We start from the raw sequence: 22,901 nt of genomic DNA on the forward strand, positions 1-22,901 counted from the left end.
TAATATCCAGAATTTTTTTTACATTTCATATACATGAGATACTAATGCCATTTCTATCACCCTTTTTAGCTAATAACAGAATTTAAAGCAACCAGCTCCTCAGCAACAACAAAGGGTTAACAGAGATTTAAGACAATGTACTGTACTAGTTCTAACTGTCTGGTCTGCATAGTTCTATTGTGTTTTACTGAGCAGCAGAGAGGGGACTGTGAGAGCTCTCATGGTTTTCTTAAATTGAATTAATAGTTGTCAGTTGCAATCACCAGCTTTCTGCTATTATAAAATATTAACCTAGTGCACACACACACACACATATATATTATATATATATATATATATATATATATATATATATATATATATACCATCTCCAACATCCTGCACCCACGGTCTTTCTCAGGAAGAATTCATACCACACAGGCTCTTTAAATCGACAAGCTTTCGGACTTTATTGTCCTTCGTCAGGTCAGCAAAACAGAATGATAGTTTGCTGACCTGACGAAGGACAATAAAGTCCGAAAGCTTGTCGATTTAAAGAGCCTGTGTGGTATGAATTCTTCCTGAGAAAGACCGTGGGTGCAGGATGTTGGAGATGGTATACTAAGTTTGTCTTCCTAGCACCGCGGCAGCAGCATGTGAAGGAGGGTGCCGGTCTACTGGATTTTTGTATATATATATATATATATATATATATATATATATATATATATATATATATGTACTTGTGTATTATCACGGCGCCCGCAAATCGCATGCATAAATCGGATTTTCGGCTGATTTCCGCGTTTTCTTGCCGATTTGCATGCTATTCTATCCTTGCACAACCCCACTATCCAAGTCAGCCCGAAGCGTGGCGAGTGGATGCGGTACACGTCCTCCCGACCTGTTCATACCCCCACTATACACTTCGGTGTGGAGTAGATTTTACAAAGCGTGGTGAGCGCAGCACGATCCCAAAGCGGGCCATGTGCCACACAGGACGCTTTGCCAGTTAGTGCTGTGGGCCCTCTGGTGATCCAGTGCATTCTCCACCTCCTTCAGCCCTCCTCCTATCAAATGCGCTGGCGCCGGCTTTCAGAACATGACCACGGCTACAGGAAAATGGCCGCCGGCCCCCTGCACTGAGGACATGTCCTCAGTGCAGATGATGCCGACACTGTCCACCCGTGTGTCTGACGTCTGGGGATTGGGAAAGCGGGCGGAGGATGGAGGAAAGGGCAGAGAGGCGGTAGCTGCAGCACCAAAGACCTGGTGACCTGCAAAACCCAGAGACGCAGCCACACCTCAGGACAGGTGACACGTTATATAAATTAACAAATATATAACATTTGTGCCATTCGCTGCCTGTGGTGTCCTATTGATGTTATGCAGGGGGAGCAGCTTTTAGTGTCCTCCTGTTATTATGAATGGGGAGCAACCTGTGGTAGCAGCCAAGGGGAGCAGCCTGTGGTGTCCTGTTCTTTTTATACAGGGGAGCAGCCTGTGTTGTCCTCCTGTTATTATGCAGGGGGAGAAGCTTGTGTTGTCCACCTGTTATTATGCAGGGGGAGCAGCCTGTGGTGTCCTAGTATTATGCTGGGAGAACAGCCTGTGGTGTCCTGGTTTTATGCAGGGGGAGCAGCGTATGGTGTCCTGGTATTATGCTGGGAGAACAGCCTGTGGTGTCCTGGTATTATGCAGGGGGAGCAGCGTATGGTGTCCTGGTATTATGCTGGGAGAACAGCCTGTGGTGTCCTGGTATTATGCAGGGGGAGCAGCGTATGGTGTCCTGGTATTATGCAGGGTAAGAAGCCTGTGTGGTCCTGTTATTATTATTATTATACAGGGGGAGCAGGGGGTTTTCTCAGCCCTTAGCAGCACCCCCCCCCCCCCCCCACACACACACACACACACACACACCTCTGATGGAGCAGATTTTTAAACTTTTTTTGTCTGATCACGCATTGCGATCGTAGCTTTGTGCACTTGCTGCAATATTTTATAAAAGTTGCCAGCCAGCCCCTGATGGGGAAGTAAGAATATGATACAGTAAGTGTTGTTTCCTATCACATAGTGGATTGAGGCAGAGAATGTTGGTGTCCTCTGATCTGTACCACAACATAAGAATCAATTAGGAAGCACATGACAACCTGAGCACTATCCAGATGAACAGACAAAAGATCAAAGAGAAGAATAATTTCCCAGTGACTGAGAGGAATAGCAGGACTCACTGAGCTGTCATGTTTATAATCTAGGTAATTAAATACCATGCATGTCTGTTTGCAAAGGACAATAACTCACTTGGCAGATTGCAGTTCAAATACATTTTTCTTTTCTGTGTCTTGTTCAAACATATCTGGCATTTATATACTGGCATTTATATACTGGCATTTATATATTGCTATTGGGGGTAACCTACAATGTACAGTGTGCTGGCGTAGGCTAGGGCTGTCTATATATGGTCCACTGAAATTGCTTGTACCTGTGCACATATATAGAGGTTAATGTGGGCAGAGATAGGCACATGTGGGCATATATGCATGAAGCTGGCTATATATATATATATCCACGTCCGCTGCCGTCCCTTTAGGCAGAGCAACCAGATCACGCACAGGAGGCATAATTCCAGACCCACCCGCCGTGGAGGCCAAACAGAGAGGATCAAAAAAACCTCCCATCAACAAACAGAGGATCTAATTTACAATCTTTCTTCTCACACGCTATCGATCCCAGAACGCAAAGTACTATCCCGTGGCCTGTCCTTTGTACCCACTAATAAACACAGAGACTTCGAGTGGAAGGTGGATGTACATCGCTTTAACAGGAATTTACGCATAAAATAATTTTTTCAACACAGCCCTACTCCCACCAACGATAAACATCAGCCGTTCTTGAACAAACATTCTAGGTCCACTTTCGACCCACCAACACAAAACCACTCTACAAGAATTTTTTTTTTCGACTATTGGATGATGCTGTAGTAAAGATGAACGCGGTCCCTCATAGAATCCATCATAATCTATCACAAGAGGAATCATCAGCTTTAAAGACTCTGTCTCTCAAATCCGAACTCACCATACGTCCAGCAGATAAAGGTGGAGGAATCGTACTGCAAGACACGGTTCAGTACACACAAAAACTGGACATTCTGCTATCGGACACTTCCACATACTGCAAGTTATCATCCAATCCCACATTATCATACAAAAAAACAGTTGGACACAGTGTTGGACAAGGCATTCAAAGATGGACACATCAGTAAGAAAGTCTGGGTGACTTTAAAAACATCACACCCAATTGTCCCAGTTATTTACTCAATTCCAAAAATCCATAAAAATGAACTTGACCCCCCCATCCGACCTATTATCTCAGCAAGAGGATCCCTATTTCAACCAATTGCCCAGTTTCTGGATTCATTAATCCAACCGCTCATCATTAAACAACAGTACTTCTTAAAGGACACTACCCAATTATTACTGAAATTGCAAGCATATGGTCAGATCCCCACCGGAACTCTTTTGTGTACTATGGATGTACAAAACCTTTACTTATTCCACACAATGAGGGCCTTGCCACCATGCGTTCTTTTTTGACATCTGAACACTTCGACCTTTTGGATATCGATTTGTTCATCGAACTCCTAGAACTTACGTTAACGAAAAATTATTTTCTACATAATGGAGAGTACTTCCTCCAATTAACGGGGTGCGCAATGGGGTCCAACGTGGCCCCTTCGCTGGCAAATATATACATGTTTGCGCAAGAAAAAAGTTTTTTCTTTTCTAATCCCTCTGATTTTCAGTGTGAGTTTCGGTACGGAATTAGCTACTGGGACTCCGTAAACCCCACTCACCTTGTTTCAATATTGTGTCACTTACACAAATTTTTTGTTTATTGTTTCACATATCGAGTTCATTGCATCTTGTGGATATACAAGTCAAGCGCCATCAATCCCCCATCTTTTCTGGAGAAGTGGTTAATTCAATCTAAGGGTGATCCCAAGATCTAAATAACCTGGAGTATAGCAGCTGACAAGGAAAGGGTTAACTACAGACAGAGTAAACACAGCAATACCATACCTTCCAACTGTAATGATTTTGGTGGGATAGTCTTGTTTTTTTGGGACTGTCTCAGTCCTGTGGGGGGGGGGGGGGCGGTAGGGAGCCCTTCCTACACTGGCTGCTTTGCTTAGCAGCGCAGAGGTGTATAGATGCTGTGTGCATTTTAGGGTCAGGCTGCAGGAGGGGTGGGTCAGAGTTAAGGGTAAGGTTCAAATACTCCCGGCAACAATCAGAATTGTGAACAATGGCTTTTAGTACCATCCCCACAGCATAGATATACTGGGAACGGGAATTACAAGAGCAAGGAAGCCTTCACAGGAAAGAAATATTGTCAAAAGCAGCCCCACAAGCTGCTTTGTGGGCGTGCTGTACTAGCATGGATCACATTGCATTGCATTGCATGTGCATCCGTTTTGCATGCAATGCAATGCAATGTGATGAAACCTAAGTACAAAAAGTATGTGCTTGCACATACTTTTTGTACTTAGGTTTCATCACATTGCATCGCATTGCATGCACAACGGATGCACATGCAATGCAATGCAATGTGATCCGTGCTAGTACAGCACGGAAAGCACGCCCACAAAGCAGCGTGTATGGGCTGCTTAAAAGATGCAAATAAATACATGTCAGCATCTCATTCGAGCACACCACAGTATCATCCTGCTCACATTCTATTTATATATTATAGTAACGCAACGGAATCTGCTGCGCTATATAAGAAACTGCAAATAAATAAATAATAAAATAAATAGTAATTTAAAACTTACAATAGTCTTAAGGTGAACATACATGGCATCATTAGTGTATGCAATTTGGACTAGATCGCATCACATAGGTTTTGCAATGCAATGAGGTGCAATGAGATGAGATCTAGTACAAAAGGCAAGTGCAGCCCATACTTTTTGAGCTGTCCAATGAGATGTGTGACGGGAGCGCGCATCTCATTGCATCCAAAAAATGTCCCGTGTATGGGAACCTTCACTCAAACATCTCAACAAAGTTTTCACAGTTTTGCTTTCATATTTAATTCATAGTTATTTATTTATTATTATTATTATTATTATTATTATTATTATTTATTAACAGTTTCTTATATAGCGCATACATATTCCGCAGCGCTTTGCTGAGAATATATGAACATTCACATCAGTCCCTGCACCAGAGGAGCTTACAATCTATATTCCCTACCACATGTACACACACACAGACATTCTAGGGTTAATTTTTTGTTGGGAGCCAATTAACCTACCAGTATATTTTTGGAATGTGGGAGGAAAGAGGAGTACCTGGAGGAAACCCACGCAAGCACGGGGAGAATATACAAACTCCGCACAGTTAGAGCCATGGTGGGGATGGTGGGGATCGAACCCATGACCTCAGTGCTGTGAGGCAGTAATGCTAACAAATACACCATCCATTACACCATCCGTACTGCTCTACCTTCCTCCATTCTGCAGGAGACTCCCTGAAATAGGAGCAATCTCCCTCTCTCTCTGAAGAGACTAGAAATCTCCCTGATTTCTCCTAACCCACATTATGCAGCTGTTACCTTTTTGGGGAAAAAATACATCGGAGATATATACAGTCAGATGGAATTTGCACTTGGAATTTATTAAATAGGCATCACATTTCTTATCACGTATGTTGTGCTGAGAGAAAATAAACTAAATAAATAAATATCATCTACAGCCAACTATAATTTTCATGAAACTAGTTTTCAAAAGTAGGCAAGTATGATTTAATTAGATTTCACAGATACAGGCTGCATGGAAACGAAACACATGAACACACACACACACATACACACAAACGTATAAATATATATATTATAAGCGTTATTTGTTTTGGAAACTTAACACTAAACAGTCATTAAAAAATGCTTGATGCAGAGGACTGATGAAACATTTAGGTAGCTGTAGTTCAGCAAAAGACAGCCTCAAGGTGCGTACACATGGGGGCGATTTTGTACAATATCGCGGGAAATATGGTCGCTAAGCTAAGGAACATGCTCCTGCGACCAGCTGATTACCACTGCCGGACTCCCCGGCAGTTTCTTTTTCATCAGCGACCATCTCTGGTCGCCGATGGACAGGAGAAACTGAGCAATATATCTCCCCCGTGTGTACGGGGCTTCAGAATAGGATACCAGTTAATAAGACGCTGTCATTGAGGTGTCTCTGATGGCCTGCTCATTTAGCGTAATTGCTGGGGTGTGATTTGGTTCCCAAATCAATATGTCAGTGAGCAGTAAGTGGATAATATGAGAAACATCAAAACAATCAACATCCGGGTGTTAAATTAAATATAAACATTACACATTTATAATAGATTAGATTTGTGTTTCAATTATAATATATAACTGATTTGATTTTGAAGCCATCTGTGGGAAAAACTCCACAACAATAAGCTTTAATATAATCAGGAAATATTCTGCTCTGGAGATTTGCTAAAGCAGCAGTAATAAAGGGAAGGTTTCATACACCAAGAAGTGTAGCTTTCATACATGAACTCCTTGCTGACAGCATACAGTAATGTGCGTTATGTCAGTAAGGAAAATCTATACTGAATTATCTGTATTAAATGTAAGCATAATGCTTTTATCAAGTTTGTAGGTAAAGTTAGTACATGAATAAAGCTTTCCTCTAGAGAACACCAAAACAGCTGTAATATATCGCACATATCAGGTTTTGAAGGGTTATGCCAAGTACACATTATGCCATATGTGGCAACACCTATATCATTAATTATATCAGCAGTGCGCATAACAGAAGAGCTGTGGTAATTCATTGATGCCAAACATGAAGTAACTGACTATGACTGAGATGTACTAAGCCTTGAAAAGTGTTAAAATCGAGAGTTATAAACCACTAACCAATCAGCTCTTACCTGTCATTTTTCAAACACAGCCTGTAACATGGCAGATAGGAGCTGATTGGCTGGTGGTTTATCACTCTCCATTTTATCACTTTTCAAGGATTAGTACATCTGGTCCAATATCATCAGTTTTGAATGTATCATTTCTGATATAGTGAGTACCAGAGGCGGATTAAGCACTGGGCGATAGGGGCGGTTGTCCCAGGGGCCTCACACATAAGGGGCCCCCACACCAGCACTGCTGCTGGTGTGGGGTTTGTCACCCCATGCTCGGGCAGCGGGGTCGGACAGTGCAGGCGGCCAGCACAGCGCAGGCGGACAGGGCAGTCAGCACTGGGGTCCCTGGCGCGGGTGGGAAGTCAGCAGCAGAGTCCCAGCGGCGGATGGGAACTAGTAGCCAGTACCACTACTAGTTTCCATCTGCTGCAGGGACGCCGCCGCTGACTTCTTATACGCTGCAGGGACCCCCTGCCCACCTGCGCTGCCCAGGTACCACAATTTTGTTGTCCAGGGCCCCCACAGACCTTAATCCGCCCCTGGTGAGTACAATATCATTACTGTGCAAATCTTTAACCAAAATCAGATAGTGCGTACCCACCTTTTAGCTTCCACCGTTCACACTTTGTTGCATCATTCTGCAAATTTCTATTCTGTACTGAATTTGTCATTTCACATATCAAGGAATTCATCATCTAAATATAATAATAATTATTATGATGATGACAGTTCATCCTGCTATGTGGTGTAGTCTGGGAGGAACTGGTAACAGCAAAAACCAAACTCCTCTGCTGAAACCTGCAACGTTTTGTGGAATGAGGAGAACATTTACTGGAACACTATTGTACGTATTGCCGATTTACCATTCTCCCAGCTCACCAATGTAATGATTGCCATCCGCCAAGCCAAACAAAATCCAATCAATCATGCCACTTTGTTTACACTTCTGTATATATATATAGGTGTAGTTATTCAAATAAGCTCACCTGTTAGGATAACCTACAGTATGTCTAGCGATACAACTATCAGATGGACAAAGAAGGCTACACAGCTGAGGGACATGGTAACCTGGGGAGGCCATGCAGCATTGTAGCACAGAAGCACAACTCCCAGGCTGTGTACAGCATGAGGGCTGCAGAAGGCATGACAAATGCAGGGGGCCTAGGGCAAATAAAAAAGGTGGAGGAAACAATATGTTAAAGAAGGAAAAGGGGAAAGAAATGTATAACAGCATGGAAGGTGTCAAATATGGTACAGGGAAATGGGATTTACACCACAACCCTATCAGTGGTAGGGGATTTACACAGTTATGATGGTGATTCTGATTGGTTTGCAAAAGCAAACTCCTTCTTTAATGGACAAAACCATGTGCACTGCAGGTGGGGCAGATGTAACATGTGGAGAGAGATAGATTTGGGTGAGTTATTTTATTTCTGTGCAAGGTAAATACTGGCTGCTTTAGTCTTACACTGCAATTTAGATTTCAGTTTGAACACACTTTACCCAAATTCTAACTCTCCCTGCACATGTTACATCTGCCCCACCTGCAGTGCACATGGTTTTGCCCATGAAAGAAGGATTTTGCTTCTGCAAACCAACCAGACTCACGTCTTATGTCTCATGAGCAGAGAATGCACCCTCATGTGGTTCACAGTCCCCAAAGGGACATTAATGGCATACTGTATCTGTAAAGGCGTTCCTCTTTTCCAGCTGGAAATATTTTTTAAAACAAACAAGATCTTGTTCAAGTGAGTGCAATGTGCAAAAAGGGCACTAAGATCAAAAAAAGGTTGTGCATGGGGTCAACCAATTACTGATACCCACAACTTACACAATGGATGTGCCAAATACAGTAAAAGTGCTTGGTTTTATACAGTTCCATGTGGGGCATGGCTAATGCCAGTAAAGAAAGCCGTCAAGCTGACACCATTAAACAGTTTCCTAGATAGATAGATAGATAGATAGATAGATAGATAGATATTACATGGACTAAGTAAAAACCAGACTCAGACAAGACACCGGAACCGGGGTGTCCGGTCCAGGGGAATGCCTGTAAGAGCTTTCACCAGGGACATGGGGAAGGGGAGATTAAAGCCTCCCCAGCCCCCCCCCCCCCGACCGGAAACTGCAAGCTCCGGAATGCAGAGTTTGATATCTGGTTCGGCATTCCGGGGTCTTGTCCTGGTGCGGTTGTTGTTACCCATACACTGTATTACATGTTGCTTCAATAACACTTTTTCAAAGTTCTTTAAAATCTCCATCAGTCTCTCTTCCAGCAGTACTTTTTATTATTGCTAGTGATATTGTCTCCAATTGTAAAGTGCTGCGGAATATGTATGCGCTATATAAGAAACTGTAAATAAATAAATAATGCTACAGTGTGTAAAGCAGAGGCAAGAGATAGAATCAGTAGGCATTCTAGTAGTTAAAAGACAGATGTTTAGGAACAGTCAACAGCTTGATAAACCCATATTTAATGCTCTAAAGTCATTCATGTAAGTTGAGTGACTATCCAAGCTTTATCTGCAAGCTTCTCTGGAAAACACACACACTACACACTACAATGGAGTGTATTTCATGTCACAAGCACCCCCAGTAGACAAGAGACAGGAAAGGCATGATTAATATTGCATATTATGTCTGCTTAGTTACTGAATTTATCTGGCATTCAGTAACTGACATAAAACCACATACCCTGGCATCATGTGCAGTGTGGAGGCATGACGCCATGAGAAAGTAACAGGGACAGGATCTCTGCTGAAGATGAAATAGTATTATACAGAGAAGCCTACACAGGTAACTACAATCCGTACAGGAGAGCAGCTCCGTACATGAATCTCCCTTGCTGTAAATCATACACACATATCTAGCTGATCCAGGCTATGATTGCATTACATGTATTCATTACTGAAACATATAAAAATATATTGACATATTGAATTTATGAATGAATTCCAAATAAATGATCGTTTAAGGATGGAGCCTCACATGACAGATGTGTCCACATAAACTTTCTCCCTCTAATGACACTGTACTAAATGTACTGTATTGCATGGCACATAATTCAGCAATTACAGACTCATTGATGAGATGATCTAATCTGCATAACAATGAGCAATAGATGTAAGCTGTGTCCTACCTGCATTCCTCAGCTTCCTGTTCCTGAACACAGATAAGATGACCAGGAGGTTCCCCAAAATATCAATCACGATGGTGAAGATGAGGATGGCAGCGAGAGCATTGGCCACCCAAGGAGGGCGATCCAGTGCCAGATCCTTTGGGATGTACAAAGAGCCATTCAGTGCACTTACATTTAATAGCATTTTCCTCTTTTTAATTATTTTTTTTCTATGCAATGTTGCGTTTTACTTTTCCAGACAGTTTGTTGCAGCAGTCAGCTAACTTTAGCTCATCTCAAGTCTCATGTCTCCTGTTGCCCGTTGTAAAAGCAATGTGAGAAAGTGCTCACACGATGTTGATAAGGAATCCATCCTTTGCTTGCCTGCCAAGTTTTTAGTTTGCATGTGCATGTGTCACAGAAGATACTTTTATAGCATCCCAGAGCCTGTCCTTCTTGGCAGCAGCGTCAGATGCAGGATGCAGGTGACACCTAGCGTTCTGCTACATCGGCACATCAGTAGCAGGCTGTACTGTGAAACGTCACTTCAGCGCCATCTAGTGGAAGAATTTTAAACTGCACTATGTTAACACCATTTAAGTTTTCACATTGCAAAGACTTGGAACTGTAATTATCTTTGCTGCTATTTATTAAGTGCCTCCTTAGATTTATATGATAACTACTGAACATCTCATTCATATAATGTTTCTATAACTACTGTATATCTTATATGTCTCCTTAAATTCATATGATAACTACAGAACCTCATACATATATTATATATTGCTTTTTATTATGCTGACCAAAGAAGTGACCTGGGGAAACTGTCTTGGACCCTAAAAAAGTAACAACTGAGATAGCAGAACCATACAAAAGGAAGGTTCGTTAAAGCAAAAAAAATTATAAAAAGCACTTTTTAATCTACATCCATAGGCGTGCCCAGCACATTTTATTAGGGGTGTGTGTAGCTCCACCTATTGGGCATGTCTAACACCGCCAATCAGGCATGTCTCTCATCCACACCATAATCTCCTGCCTATTTCAGTTTTAATTTTCTAATTACTCTGTGTAACAGTACATGCAAATAATGTCATACACATATATGGATGACACAGGTCTAGTACAATTACCAATGCAAACACACATTATTGATTGATAGGCGCTTCTTTAAATGGAATACAGTTCCAAGCAAAAGTCTTTGGTTAAAGATATTGCTGGTATTGCTGGCGGCAGAGGTGTTCATAAGGGTGGGCACAGCATTAGGGGGTGCCTGTGCACCCCTAACACTCAATGTGCGCACACGCCTATGTCTACATCCATAATGTTCTCACTTGCATACAAAAGGAATAAAATAGAAAATGCAAAGCAAAAATAGAAAAATGGTGAGTTTTATTTAAAAACTCACTTGCTTCCATACCTGATAAAATCTGATACCAGATTTTTGTTCCAACCAGCCAGATCGGATAATAAATCTTTAGGTGTATGACCTGCTGTAGTTGTTGTTGCTGCATTTGTTCTTTTTGATCTCTGAAATGATTCAGCTTGTAGCCTGAAGTTTCTTAAGCACAGCTACACCAGTACCAGGCAGGGCCTTCTTAATAGCAGTGCAGGTCACTGGGCAATACAATTCACTGGGGTCCCTATTATCCAATCCTTGGACAGTTGTTTGGTCCAGCAGGGGTGGGTGATCCTTCTCTCACACAGAACACACTACACCTGCCCTACCCTGTATTAAGCACCCTTCACACTCTACCTTCCTCACATCTAGGCAGGTATTCAATTACATTTTTCACGATGTGCAGTGAATCCTGTTTAGAATACTCTGCACATTTGCCCGGTTCCAGAGGGCTGGAGCATTCGCTGCCAGCCCTCTCTCTTCCACCATATTCAACGCATCAGGGGCTCGCAATGGCGAATTTGAACCCCCCTGGCGAATGCCTCAGGGAGCCGGGGGGATTGCGGAAATCAGGGAGATGGAAGCCTCCCTGCCTGCACCGGAATGTGTGGGGGAGAAGGAGGGCTGGTGGGGACACAGGCAGCAGCAGCTGCCGCCCCGGGAGTGCTGGCAGGGGAGGCGGTGGAGGGAGCGCTGCGCTGGTCCCACTTGTGCATGTGTAATGAGCAGGACCAGGCGCAGTGAATATCTAATGAGCGGCTCCCCGCCCCCCTGAGACGTCATGTGTGAAAATTTTTTTTTTTTAAGTAAATACATATTCATGTGCTGCAAGCACATGTATACAAATACCTTGCCCCTTCACATAATAAAATTACTGATTTTTTTACACCAAAAAAAATATTTTTTTTAAAGAACACATTCCAGTTCACCTTAAAAAGATGGCGAATGCAAAACGGTGAATCACGGCGAAAATCACTGTGAAAGCAGTTCTCCATCCTAGCATTGAATACACTCTCGACGAATCACAGTGAAAACTCCATTGAAATACACCAGCGAATTGCAGCGAGCATGAAACGGAGAACTGGCCGGCATTCATTGTTCACTTTCGGCAAACAGTTAACATTGAATAGGATGAATCAGATTTTCAATTAAAAAGATTCATCACAGTGGGCGAGATTCACTAAACTAAAAATGCCGTAAAAACCCCGTTTTCGGGGTTTTTACCGCATTTCCATATGCAGCAAAGCCCCACCGCCGGGGCTTCGCTGCGGGGGGTTACGGCAGTTCCTATTTGGCGTAACCCCATGGAAGCCTATGGGCTTCCCTTCGCGTCCCCCGCCGCCCCGCACGCCCCCCCGCCGATTCGCGACGCAATCCCCTTACCTGTGTCAGGGCAGCCTCCTGATGTGCTGCCCGGACCAGTGATCTTGTCCTCCCTGCACCGCTTCCGGGTGCAGGGAGGAGGAAAAGGAGCCCTCACACAGCCGTGTGAGGGCTCAGGGAGGGAGGGGAGACCCGTAGCACATCGCCGGCCTCCGCTTTGGCGTTAATAATCGCATATATTACTGCATATGCGATTATTAAAACTGCGAGTGACAGCGATGTGCTGCGGGGGGTATTAGAGAATCCCGCCCAGAGAGTGAAAACAGCCGATTCGTGAAAAAAAATGTGAATCGGGAGCATTGAATACTGCCCATAGAGCATAGAACACACTGAACACTGCTCACACACACACCCAGGGCCGTTTCTAGAGGCGGACAAGCCGTGCAGCAGCCCGGGGCGCCGCACGGCTTGTCCGCCTCTAATAAACAGCCGGGGCGCCCGGCAGCAGCTCCCCTCAGCGCTGCCTCCCTTCCAGTTCCTCCCCCCTCTACGGCTCCCATCTCAGCGCTCACCGTCCACCGCCGGCGCCGCTGATTGATTTCCATGGGGAGGGGAGGGAGCGCATCGTGCGTCTCTCCTTCCCCTCTCTCACTGTGTCACTGGGCTGTCAGCCAATCAGGAGACAGCCCGCGATGTATGGATGGCTGACAGCTCAGTGAAGGGGAAGGAGAGACATGCGATGCGCTCCCCTCCCCTCCCCTCCCCAAGGAAGATAAAGAAGAGGCAGCAGCAGAGGCGATGGCAGCAGGGGGAGGCACAGTGAGTTACTGTATATGCTGCTTCCGGCACTGTGGGGCATATTGGCACTGTGGGGCATATTTGGCACTCTGGGGGCATATATCTGTGGCACTCTGGGGGCATATATCTGTGGCACTGTGGGGGGCATATTTGGCACTGTGGGGGCATATATCTGTGGGGGCATATATCTGTGGCACTGTGGGGCATATTTGGCACTGTGGGGGCATATATCTGTGGCACTGTGGGGGCATATATCTGTGGCACTGTGGGGGGCATATTTGGCACTGTGGGGGCATATATCTGTGGCACTGTGGGGGGCATATTTGGCACTGTGGGGGCATATTTGGCCCTGTGGGGGCATATATCTGTGGCAAAGTGGGGGCATATATCTGTGGCACTGTGGGGGCATATTTGGCACTGTGGGGGCATATATCTGTGGCACTGTGGGGCATATTTGGCACTGTTGGGGCATAGCTGTCACTGGGGGCATATATGTGTGGCGCTGTGGGGGCAAATATGTGTGGCGCTGTGTGGGAATAGCTGTCACTGTGGGGGCAAATATGTGTGGCGCTGTGGGGGGCATATCCAGCACTGTGGGGGCATATATCTGTGGCACTGTGGGGGCATATATCTGTGGCACTGTGGGGCATATTTGGCACTGTTGGGGCATATCTGTCTCTGTGGGGGCATATATGTGTGGTGCTGTGGGGGCATATATGTGTGGCGCTGTGGGGGGCATATGTGTGGCACTGTGGGGGCATATGTGTGGCACTGTGGGGGCATATGTGTGGCACTGTGGGGGCATATCTGTTGGGACATATCTGTGGGGGCATATTTGGCACTGTGGGGGCATATGTGTGTCACTGTGGGGGCATATATGTGTGGCACTGTGGGGGCATATCTGGCACTGTGGGGGCATATTAGTAAATGGCATCAGTTGTGCGGCAGCGGCTCGTGGGGCATAATGTGTAATGGGCATTACGGTGTGGGGAGTATTGCGTAATTGCCATCCCAGTGTGGGGTGTAATGGGCATCACGGTGTGCAACAAAAATGTGTCATTTTTATCACGGTGTGCGGCGTAATATGTAATTGGCATCACAGTGTGCGGCATAATGTGTAATTGTCATCACAGTGTGTGACGTAATGTGTAATTGTCATCACGGTGTGCGGCGTCATGTGTAATTGGCATCATGGATAAATAGTGTATAATGATTTAAGTAGCCTGTCATTGTTTGGCCTTGATCTGTGAGGTGTACTAGGTAACTGTGTGGGCCTTTATGTTTTTTATGTCACTGTGTGGCCTTCAGCCCGCCAACTTAAGTGCAGGAGGACAATGACAACTCCTGCGGTAACCAATGTCTGGTCACGCAGGTCGCAAAAGTGTGATGTAAGGTAATTGTTTTCCGGCTAGGCCACGCCCTTATATTAAGCCACACCCCTTTTAAATTAAGCCACACCCCTATTTTGCTGCGCGCCTCCGGCGCGCTCAATTTCTTCTATGCCATGTTATGTATTTGGGGGGGGGGGCGCATTTTTTTTTTTTCGCCCTGGGAGCTAAATTGTCTAGAAACGGCCCTGCACACACCCTCCCCACATACACTGTTTCCACTCACCCAGTGTACAGTGCCCTCTTCACTCTTGGCAGCAGCTGCAGGAGTGTGTAAGTGAAAGTTCTAGACAGTGTCTCACAGACCTGTCAGGAAGAGGGGTGTACAGGACAGCACTTTGTCAAAGTTGGTGCTCTCTGACCATTGGGGCAATCTTAGGCAGTGGCCGGAGAGGAGGAACCCAGTGCTCGGAGGAGACATCTATCTGAGAAGGGAACCGAGCTGCTGACAGCCATGGACTGTGACTGAGGAGCTGCAAAGTAAGGATGCCTCCTGCACAAAGGACTGTGATGCTAGTGTTTGTGCAACCTTGCCAGTGATATCCCACAGCAGCAGTACTAACAGGAAGTGGCACTTTGCACCCGCAGAAAGTCCCCTGAAGAACGAGAGATGGCCAGCAGGAGTAACCCTCTCAGCCAGGGGAGGCCAGGCCTTTGTGCCCCAGGATCTTCTTTTTGAACGCTTACTTACCAGGGATCTACTGTCATCTCCCCCTGTGCAGAATCCACCATGTGCAGAACGTCCCCTCCCCCGCACAGTGCAGAACAGCCCCCTGTGCAGATAACCCCCCTAATGCAGAAATCTCCTTGTGTAGAACCCCCATACCTCCACCCCTCCCAGTGCATAAAAGTGCCCCATATGCAATACCTCCTTCTGTGCAGATTTCCCCCTAGGCGGGTGCCCTGGCTCCTGACATCCGATTCCCAGCAATGCATTGCGCGGGTGCGAGGGTGACACGACGTGACCCGTGCGATGCATCCCTTGGGAATGCTGCAAAGCCTCTGAAGCAGCTCTGAAAGAAGGGCTAAGGTTCAGCATTCAGAAGCGGAAGGTTGAACTAGCAGCCGTTGTCATGAAGTAAAGTAAAGATCTCCTTTCCAGTGACTGATATATCTGTCTGCTGTGGGGTCCATGGGCAATGGCCCATTAAGCCCAATGGAAGAGACGGCCCTGGAACCAGGGCCAGAACATGAACAAAGGGGGTTATTTTGGTTCACTCTTTCTGACAAATTCCTTCTTAGATGGACAAAACCATGTGCACTGCAGGTGGAGCAGATGTTACTTGTGCAGAGAGAGTTAGATTTGGGTGGGGTTTTACTTCAAAGTGAGATCTATATTACAGTGTAAAAATAGCAAACAGCATGCCATGCGGAAATCTGACCAGCGGCCACAACATCGGAGGCAGAATGCTGATATCACTGCAAATGCTGACACCGGAATTCTAATCCTCGGGATGGACACATAAAACAATTGAATGCCAGGTGGGTACTTAAGAGAGGGGTTGCCTGTAGCACTCATCTAAAGACCCCCATAAACTAGTCTGACTTATCCTAATGATAAGTTGGACTAGTTTGCCCTTCAGCTCCCCCAGCAGCTCCCCGGGAGGCTCACTTACAATTTGGCACTTGGGGCCAAATGTAATAGGGTGAGAGTTTCAGAAAGTGAGAGATTTTGGGAGAGTTTTCCCATGTTTTTTAAAGCAGCAATCAATTACATGGCAAAATCAACCTGGTTTTGCAGTATAATTGATAGCTGCTTTAAAAAACATGGGAAAACTCTCCCAAAATCTCTCACTTTCTGAAACTCTCACCCTATTACATTTGGCCCCTGATGTGCCATTTTTACATGCAATATACTGCAATATACTGCATGTAAAAAACTCCCGGGGATCTGGCAGCGACAGGGGGCGGGCAGTGGGGTCCGGGCATCCGCGGGGTCTGGGCAGCGGCTGAGAGCATGAAGCGGCAGGTGCTGAGCAGCGGGACGGTAAGCGGCTACTGTGTTTCCCTCCTATATCCCTATAGAATGTAAGCTTGCAGCAGGGCTCTCCTACCTCCAAGTCTGTCTGTTGTTACCCAGTTTGTTTGAAAAGACTGGATCTTTCCCAATCAACAGCTAGCCAGTCTTTAAAAAAAAAAATTTAAAATCAGCAGCTGCTTCTGTCCTGCAAATGCTGCAATGCGTTCCCAACCACCGCTTGGACCACGCTGCCCGGACCTCACTGCTGCACATAGGTGTATGCCAGTGCTGTTCACCGCTGGAACACACCTATGGATCGGACCCAACACATCCCAGGTGCTAAAAAGCACTGGTGATGTGCCACTGATGGGTCAGATCCGATAGATTTTATGTGCAGCACGTCCGACCTCCCGACTCCGATGCCTACAGGACTGTGGCAGCCAAGAAGTGGATGCATATCAGCCGTCAAATGCGCCTGTACGCTGTGTTCATGTCATCAGTATCTCGGCGCCCATTCTGAGTGACCATAAACTTACTTGAGAAGCCGATGTTTGCCAGATGCTGAGAATGTGTACACAGTTTCGGGAGCTGCAATGGCACCTGTAGACATAATACAAATGGGGATATATCTAATACTATTAAGTCCGCTCGAAAAAAAAGTTTTGAAAGCTGGTCTGCTACCTTCTGTGTTTGTGCATGTGTGAGAAATGGATGTAGTTTCACTCTCTGCCAGCAGATGGCAGTGTTTCAGAGACGCACGAACACTACATCATGTAATTGAGAATCATTAGTATACAGTATATGTTAAGTGAGGTGTAAACAATAAAATTCCAAATGCAATTTGACATTAACTATATTTATTGGACATGCTGTTTTCCCAAACATTATAGCATAGCCAAATCAGTATGGACACCAGAATTAAACAAATGTGTTTAACTACAGCAAAATGACAAACAAAAATTCCTTAATGCTGGGTACACACCAGAATGATTTGGCCTCAATCCCATACATTTTGACCGATTGCATGTAAATTGGGCATGTTTTAGATCCGGTTCCGATCCGAAGCACTTCTCCGCTGGTTGTTTTGGAGATCCTACCTGCTGCAGTCAGGATTTGTAAACGATCCCTTCAAATGGGTACAGATCGTGATTGGATCTTATGCAGATCGTGTGACCTTCATACGATCTGCTCACGATCATAACCGTTCTGGTGTGTACTGTACCTGGCATTAGAATGTGTACACACTAGTAGATATATCTGCAGATCATTGACATACTGTCCGATCCATCATGACTGATGCTCACCCAGTTGAGCTGTTAATCACTACTGGCTCCTGGTGTGGGTTTATGGGTGGCAAGTGGATCACCTGTACACACAGCATGATGCACAGGCTGTATTGCACAGCCGAGGCAATATGTCGCAGACATATCACTGGTACACACTGGCCAATGGTCAGTGGTATAATGGCCAGTCAATTGAATGGACAATATATTGAACAGTGTGTACAAAGCATTAGTCACAACTCACTAGCACAGCATCAGTGCACAGTAGCACATAGTATAAAGATATTATGTGTCGCCATTTCTCTCTCCTGTCAGGGGTCCCCACAAAGGGGGGGGGGGGGATGAGAGCAATCAACAGGGACTCCTGAGCAGCCAAAGAAAATCACTACCCTTGCAAAGAAACTGCCTACATACACCCCTGGTCAAATCTGAAGAATCTGGGAGATTAGGAGTACAATGCCGGACAGCAGGAGATTTATGGCAAAAACAGGAGCCTACTGCAGGATGTAGGCAACTATGCATCTATTCAAATGATAAGCATATGCCTTTAATTCATCCAACACTACAATAATCACAACTGGAAGCAAGGCTTCTAATAAATAGTTTAATCTGATAAAAAAAGAAAATGTGGGAGGCGTGGCCTAGCGCAGATACGAGTCAGATGTGCAGTGCCCAGCCACTAAAAGTGCCTCCCCACCGCCTTCCACCCACCCAGTCCAGGCTGCCTCACCTGCCCTGTGCCTCTGGAGCCTCCTGGTGCCGAGCGCTGTACCGGGGATCGTCCGGCCGGCCTTCTCTAAGTCGCGGCCTACTCTGACTCCAGAGCCAGGGACTAAATTAGTGGAGCCTGCCGTGTCTGCTACCCCGGCAGGCATCGCCGAGATCAGCGGGGACCCCACTACACAGTGGGGCACCTCACAACCCCCCTGCAGCCCGACTACCCCCCACTGAACCTGGTTAAACGTCCCTGGGGCCTCTCTCCTCGCCCCTCTCAGCTCCCGGCAGTTGCAGATTCCAGATAATCGAGATATCCACGCTGCCCACCACCTCCAGCTGCTGCTGGACATCCCCTGCTGCCCTGCTGGACCTCTGGGCCCCCTGGCATCGGTCGTGGGTGGTCGCGGAGTCAGAGTGACTGTTTCCAGGCGCTTGCAGATTTCGGCCTGCCCGTATCCCTGGGGCTGGGGTGTCGGTGCGGACCCGTACACCCCGTGCTAGTTACCCACCTGCCCAGGCTTAGCATCAACAGCTCCTGCCAGCCTGGAGGGGACGTCGGGGGCCCCACCTGTCTAACAGACCTCTACTTCTACTGCTGACCAGGTACAAAAAGGGGATTGGGCCGACCCACCCCCATTGGTGCACCTAGAGATTGGTTTACCCTGCCCTGACCCATTTCCCCTTCCAGGACCTTGCCCTGTCCCTGACCCCCGCCACGATACAAAAGGCCACATATCGTGTGGACCAGCGGCCCCCCCTGGGTTGCTTACTCCCTTGCAGCCCCCTGTGCGCACTACTTAATAATCCTAAACCTATTGCGCACTTATACAGTGGTACTCTAATTATAATCGCAGCAAAACAAAGCCGGCACTTCACGTTTGCAGCTATACACTGCACACTTCTGCTTTTAACGAAACTTACGTGTCGCAGCAACCCTCTACTACCAGGCTATACACCCCACCCATACCCCACAATGTTATTATGCCACAAGTATTCCTCCACCCATGCTGACTTTACCCATACTTGTTCATATGTAAATATAGATCTTTGTAACTGCTTCCGATACTAAGAGTGCACGGGTTCACCCCATCTCCTTCCTCCAGGAGTTCGCTGTAGTTATGCCTCCCAAATGCCCTAAGGGAGTTCTCCCTCCCAGGATGACGTTCCCATACAAAAAATCGCCCGCTACTGCCGCTTCACCATCTGGCACCATGGCCACACCCTTCAATACAAAAGATCAAAGCCCTCTTTCCAAGATGGGAGTCGACAGTGACTCGGTGGCTCCACTTACAGTCAAAACTCTTTGTAAAGTCCTAGAGGCCTTTAAAACAGATCTCACCAGAGATCTCATGTCCTCGATACGAGAGGTCCAAACTGAGCTAGTGGCGATTGGAGACTGCACAGACCAATTGGAGAAAAAAATGGAGGAGCTAGTGGCATCTCACAACGACAGCTCCGCTCACGACCTCCAACAATCCGAACTCGACACTTATAAAACTAAATTAGCGGACCTGGATGACCGTTCCAGAAGGAACAATATAAAAATCAGGGGCATCCCACACTCCGTGGCTAATTCCGAACTGGAAGGCTATGCCCTAGCTCTCTTTCACAAGCTTTTACCTAATACAGATGAAAAAGACCTGCTGATTGACCGCATCCATCGCCTCTCAAAACTTCGTACAGTACCGTCAGCGCTGCCCGGAGATACCCTCCTGAGGGTGCATTTCTACACAACCAAAGAAAGAATCCTTAGGGCAGCGAGAACTGCGGGAGATTCGTATGTATTGGGCGGTCTTCAGATTTTCCCTGACTTCTCTGCTCTGACCATAGCCAAGAGGAGATCATTTGCACCAATCCCACGACACTACGTTCCCAAGACATACCGTACTGCTGGGGATTTCCAGTGAAACTCATCGTAACCTATGATGACAGCACCTACATCCCTGGATGCTGGGGTCAAACTGTTGCTGGACTGGGATATCTCAGTTAATGCAGCCCCTGAAGATAAATGGAAGTCGACCCCCCACACGGACTTAAAACTTGCTGGACACTTCCAAATTTGGGTCCCCTTCTCTGACTGGATCAAAGTCTGAGGTCACGCAAGCCTAGAAGCTCGGCTGAGTATATTTACCTTGTTATTTGCTATTATTCCTCTTTTTTGCTATTGTCGAATACTGTTTTAATTGCATGTCCTTACTTGTTGTACCCCCTGACCTATAACTCTCTAATACTGATGTGTGTCAACTGAGTTTAGCTCCATTTTGCTGTGTTATGTCAACCACTCTTTAGCTTTGTTTTTCTATTCATCCTTTGTTACATTTTTAGAAGCAGTTACGTTCCCTTCCGCTTCAAGTCCTATGTTTGCCAATTACGACTAGTCCCATACTTTTTCTTGCCCGCTCACAACTGGGCATGATGCATGGGTGGAGGCCCTATGCCACCAACCCCCCCAATACCCCGTAGAACACTACTGTAAGTTCCGTTTTTCCCTGCAGTAGTTATGCAGACCCGATATACTGGGCCATTTTGGTTTTCCCCTTCCCTTGTTTTATCCCTGGTAGGCAGGCCTCAGACAATACGCGCAGAGTATTCGATTTGATAGATTTGCTCCCGCCCGGTGGAGGCCTCCTCCTGCTGTCCTTGGATGCAAAGAAGGCCTTTGATCGATTCAACTGGATGTACATGCACGAGGTACTCCTCAGATTTGGTTTTAAAGACCACATTATGTCATCTATCTGTGCTTTATATAGTTCACCTTCAGCCCGGGTGTACAGCATTGGCTTCCTATCTGACTCCTACTTATATCTAATGGAATGAGACAGGGGTGCCCCCTTTTTTCACTGATTTTCGTACAAGCGATTGAGCCCCCCTCAATGAAAATACGCAACACTGATAAATTCCTTGGCCTGAAGATAGGTGCTTCCACCCATAAATGATGTTTATTCGCGGACGACATCCTCCTCTTTATTACGAACCACAAGGAGACTCTCCCCTCTTTACACAAGATTTTGAACCAATATAGTGAGGCTTCTTATTATAAACTGAACACCACAAAGACAGACGCCCTCCCAATTAATCTTTCGACTCCCTCCCGGCCCTCCGCGCTATGTATCCATACAACTGGCGCTCAGTAGCTATTAAATATCTAGGTATAAATATCCCAGGTGACCCTTCTGAAGTGTTAAGGTAAATTTCCTTCCCTCTCATTGCGGACATCACAGCCCTAACTAGATCCTGGCTTTCGTTCGATATATCATGGCTTGGTCGTCTAGCGGCTTTTAAAATGACTCTGCTACCAAAGCTAATGTACCTATTTCGAACAATCCCTTATGCTATCCCAAAGAAGATTATGCAAGACTGCACTAAGGTTATGACTAAATATGTTTGGTCCTCTAATCCCCCTAAACTAGCTCACCCTAAAGCCAAAGGCGGATTAACTCTACCCGATTTGACTTTATATCATGAAGCATCTATCCTAGCTCAGTTAAAACAATATTTTAGAGTAGATTCCATTATCAGTGGGGCTCTCCTTGAGACCTTAGCTTGTGCTCGATCCCCTTTTAAAGACGCCTTCTTCCTCTCCAAGCATATACGTCCCACCCCCACACTCATGCTCCCATCCATGAAGGCCGCCTTATCAGTTTGGAATAAATTAATCTCTAAACTCCCTCCTTCTTCCCACACATTAACTAATATCTCCCTTCAGACCATGTCAACTCTTATCCCGAATTTAAGTTTAGCAGGATGGTCTGCCTGTGGAGTGGCAACACTGGCAGACCTACTATCAGGCCCCGCTCTATTGTCTTTCCAAGTCTCCAACAAAAATTTCTCTCCCGAATAGCAAATTGATGCATTATCTCCAGATCTCACATTGGTGGCAAGTCCACCCTTAGGGATGGCAAGCCCCCTAATCAGTTACTTTCATTTGTTACCTCCAGGGTGTTGCAGTCTAATTTTAAACATGACATTTCCTTTTGGTATGGGCTCCTACAAGACTTGACACC

The 22,901-nt window shown here is 45.9% G+C and overlaps 1 protein-coding gene across 1 annotated transcript in view; it reads right to left on the reverse strand.

Annotated features, from left to right (window-relative positions):
* The window catches only part of MTNR1A (melatonin receptor 1A), a 197,876-nt gene extending 187,439 nt beyond the window's left edge, over nucleotides 1-10,437 (reverse strand). The window contains exon 1 of the mRNA XM_083169324.1: nucleotides 10,054-10,437. Within this exon, the coding sequence (XP_083025450.1) occupies nucleotides 10,054-10,237 (184 nt within the window). The 5' untranslated portion in view covers nucleotides 10,238-10,437. The remainder of the gene's footprint in view (nucleotides 1-10,053) is intronic.
* Nucleotides 10,438-22,901: the final 12,464 nt, after the last annotated feature.

Source organism: Crinia signifera, chromosome 1 (assembly GCF_055691185.1).
Source record: "Crinia signifera chromosome 1, ASM5569118v1, whole genome shotgun sequence".
Lineage (NCBI taxonomy): Eukaryota > Metazoa > Chordata > Amphibia > Anura > Myobatrachidae > Crinia > Crinia signifera.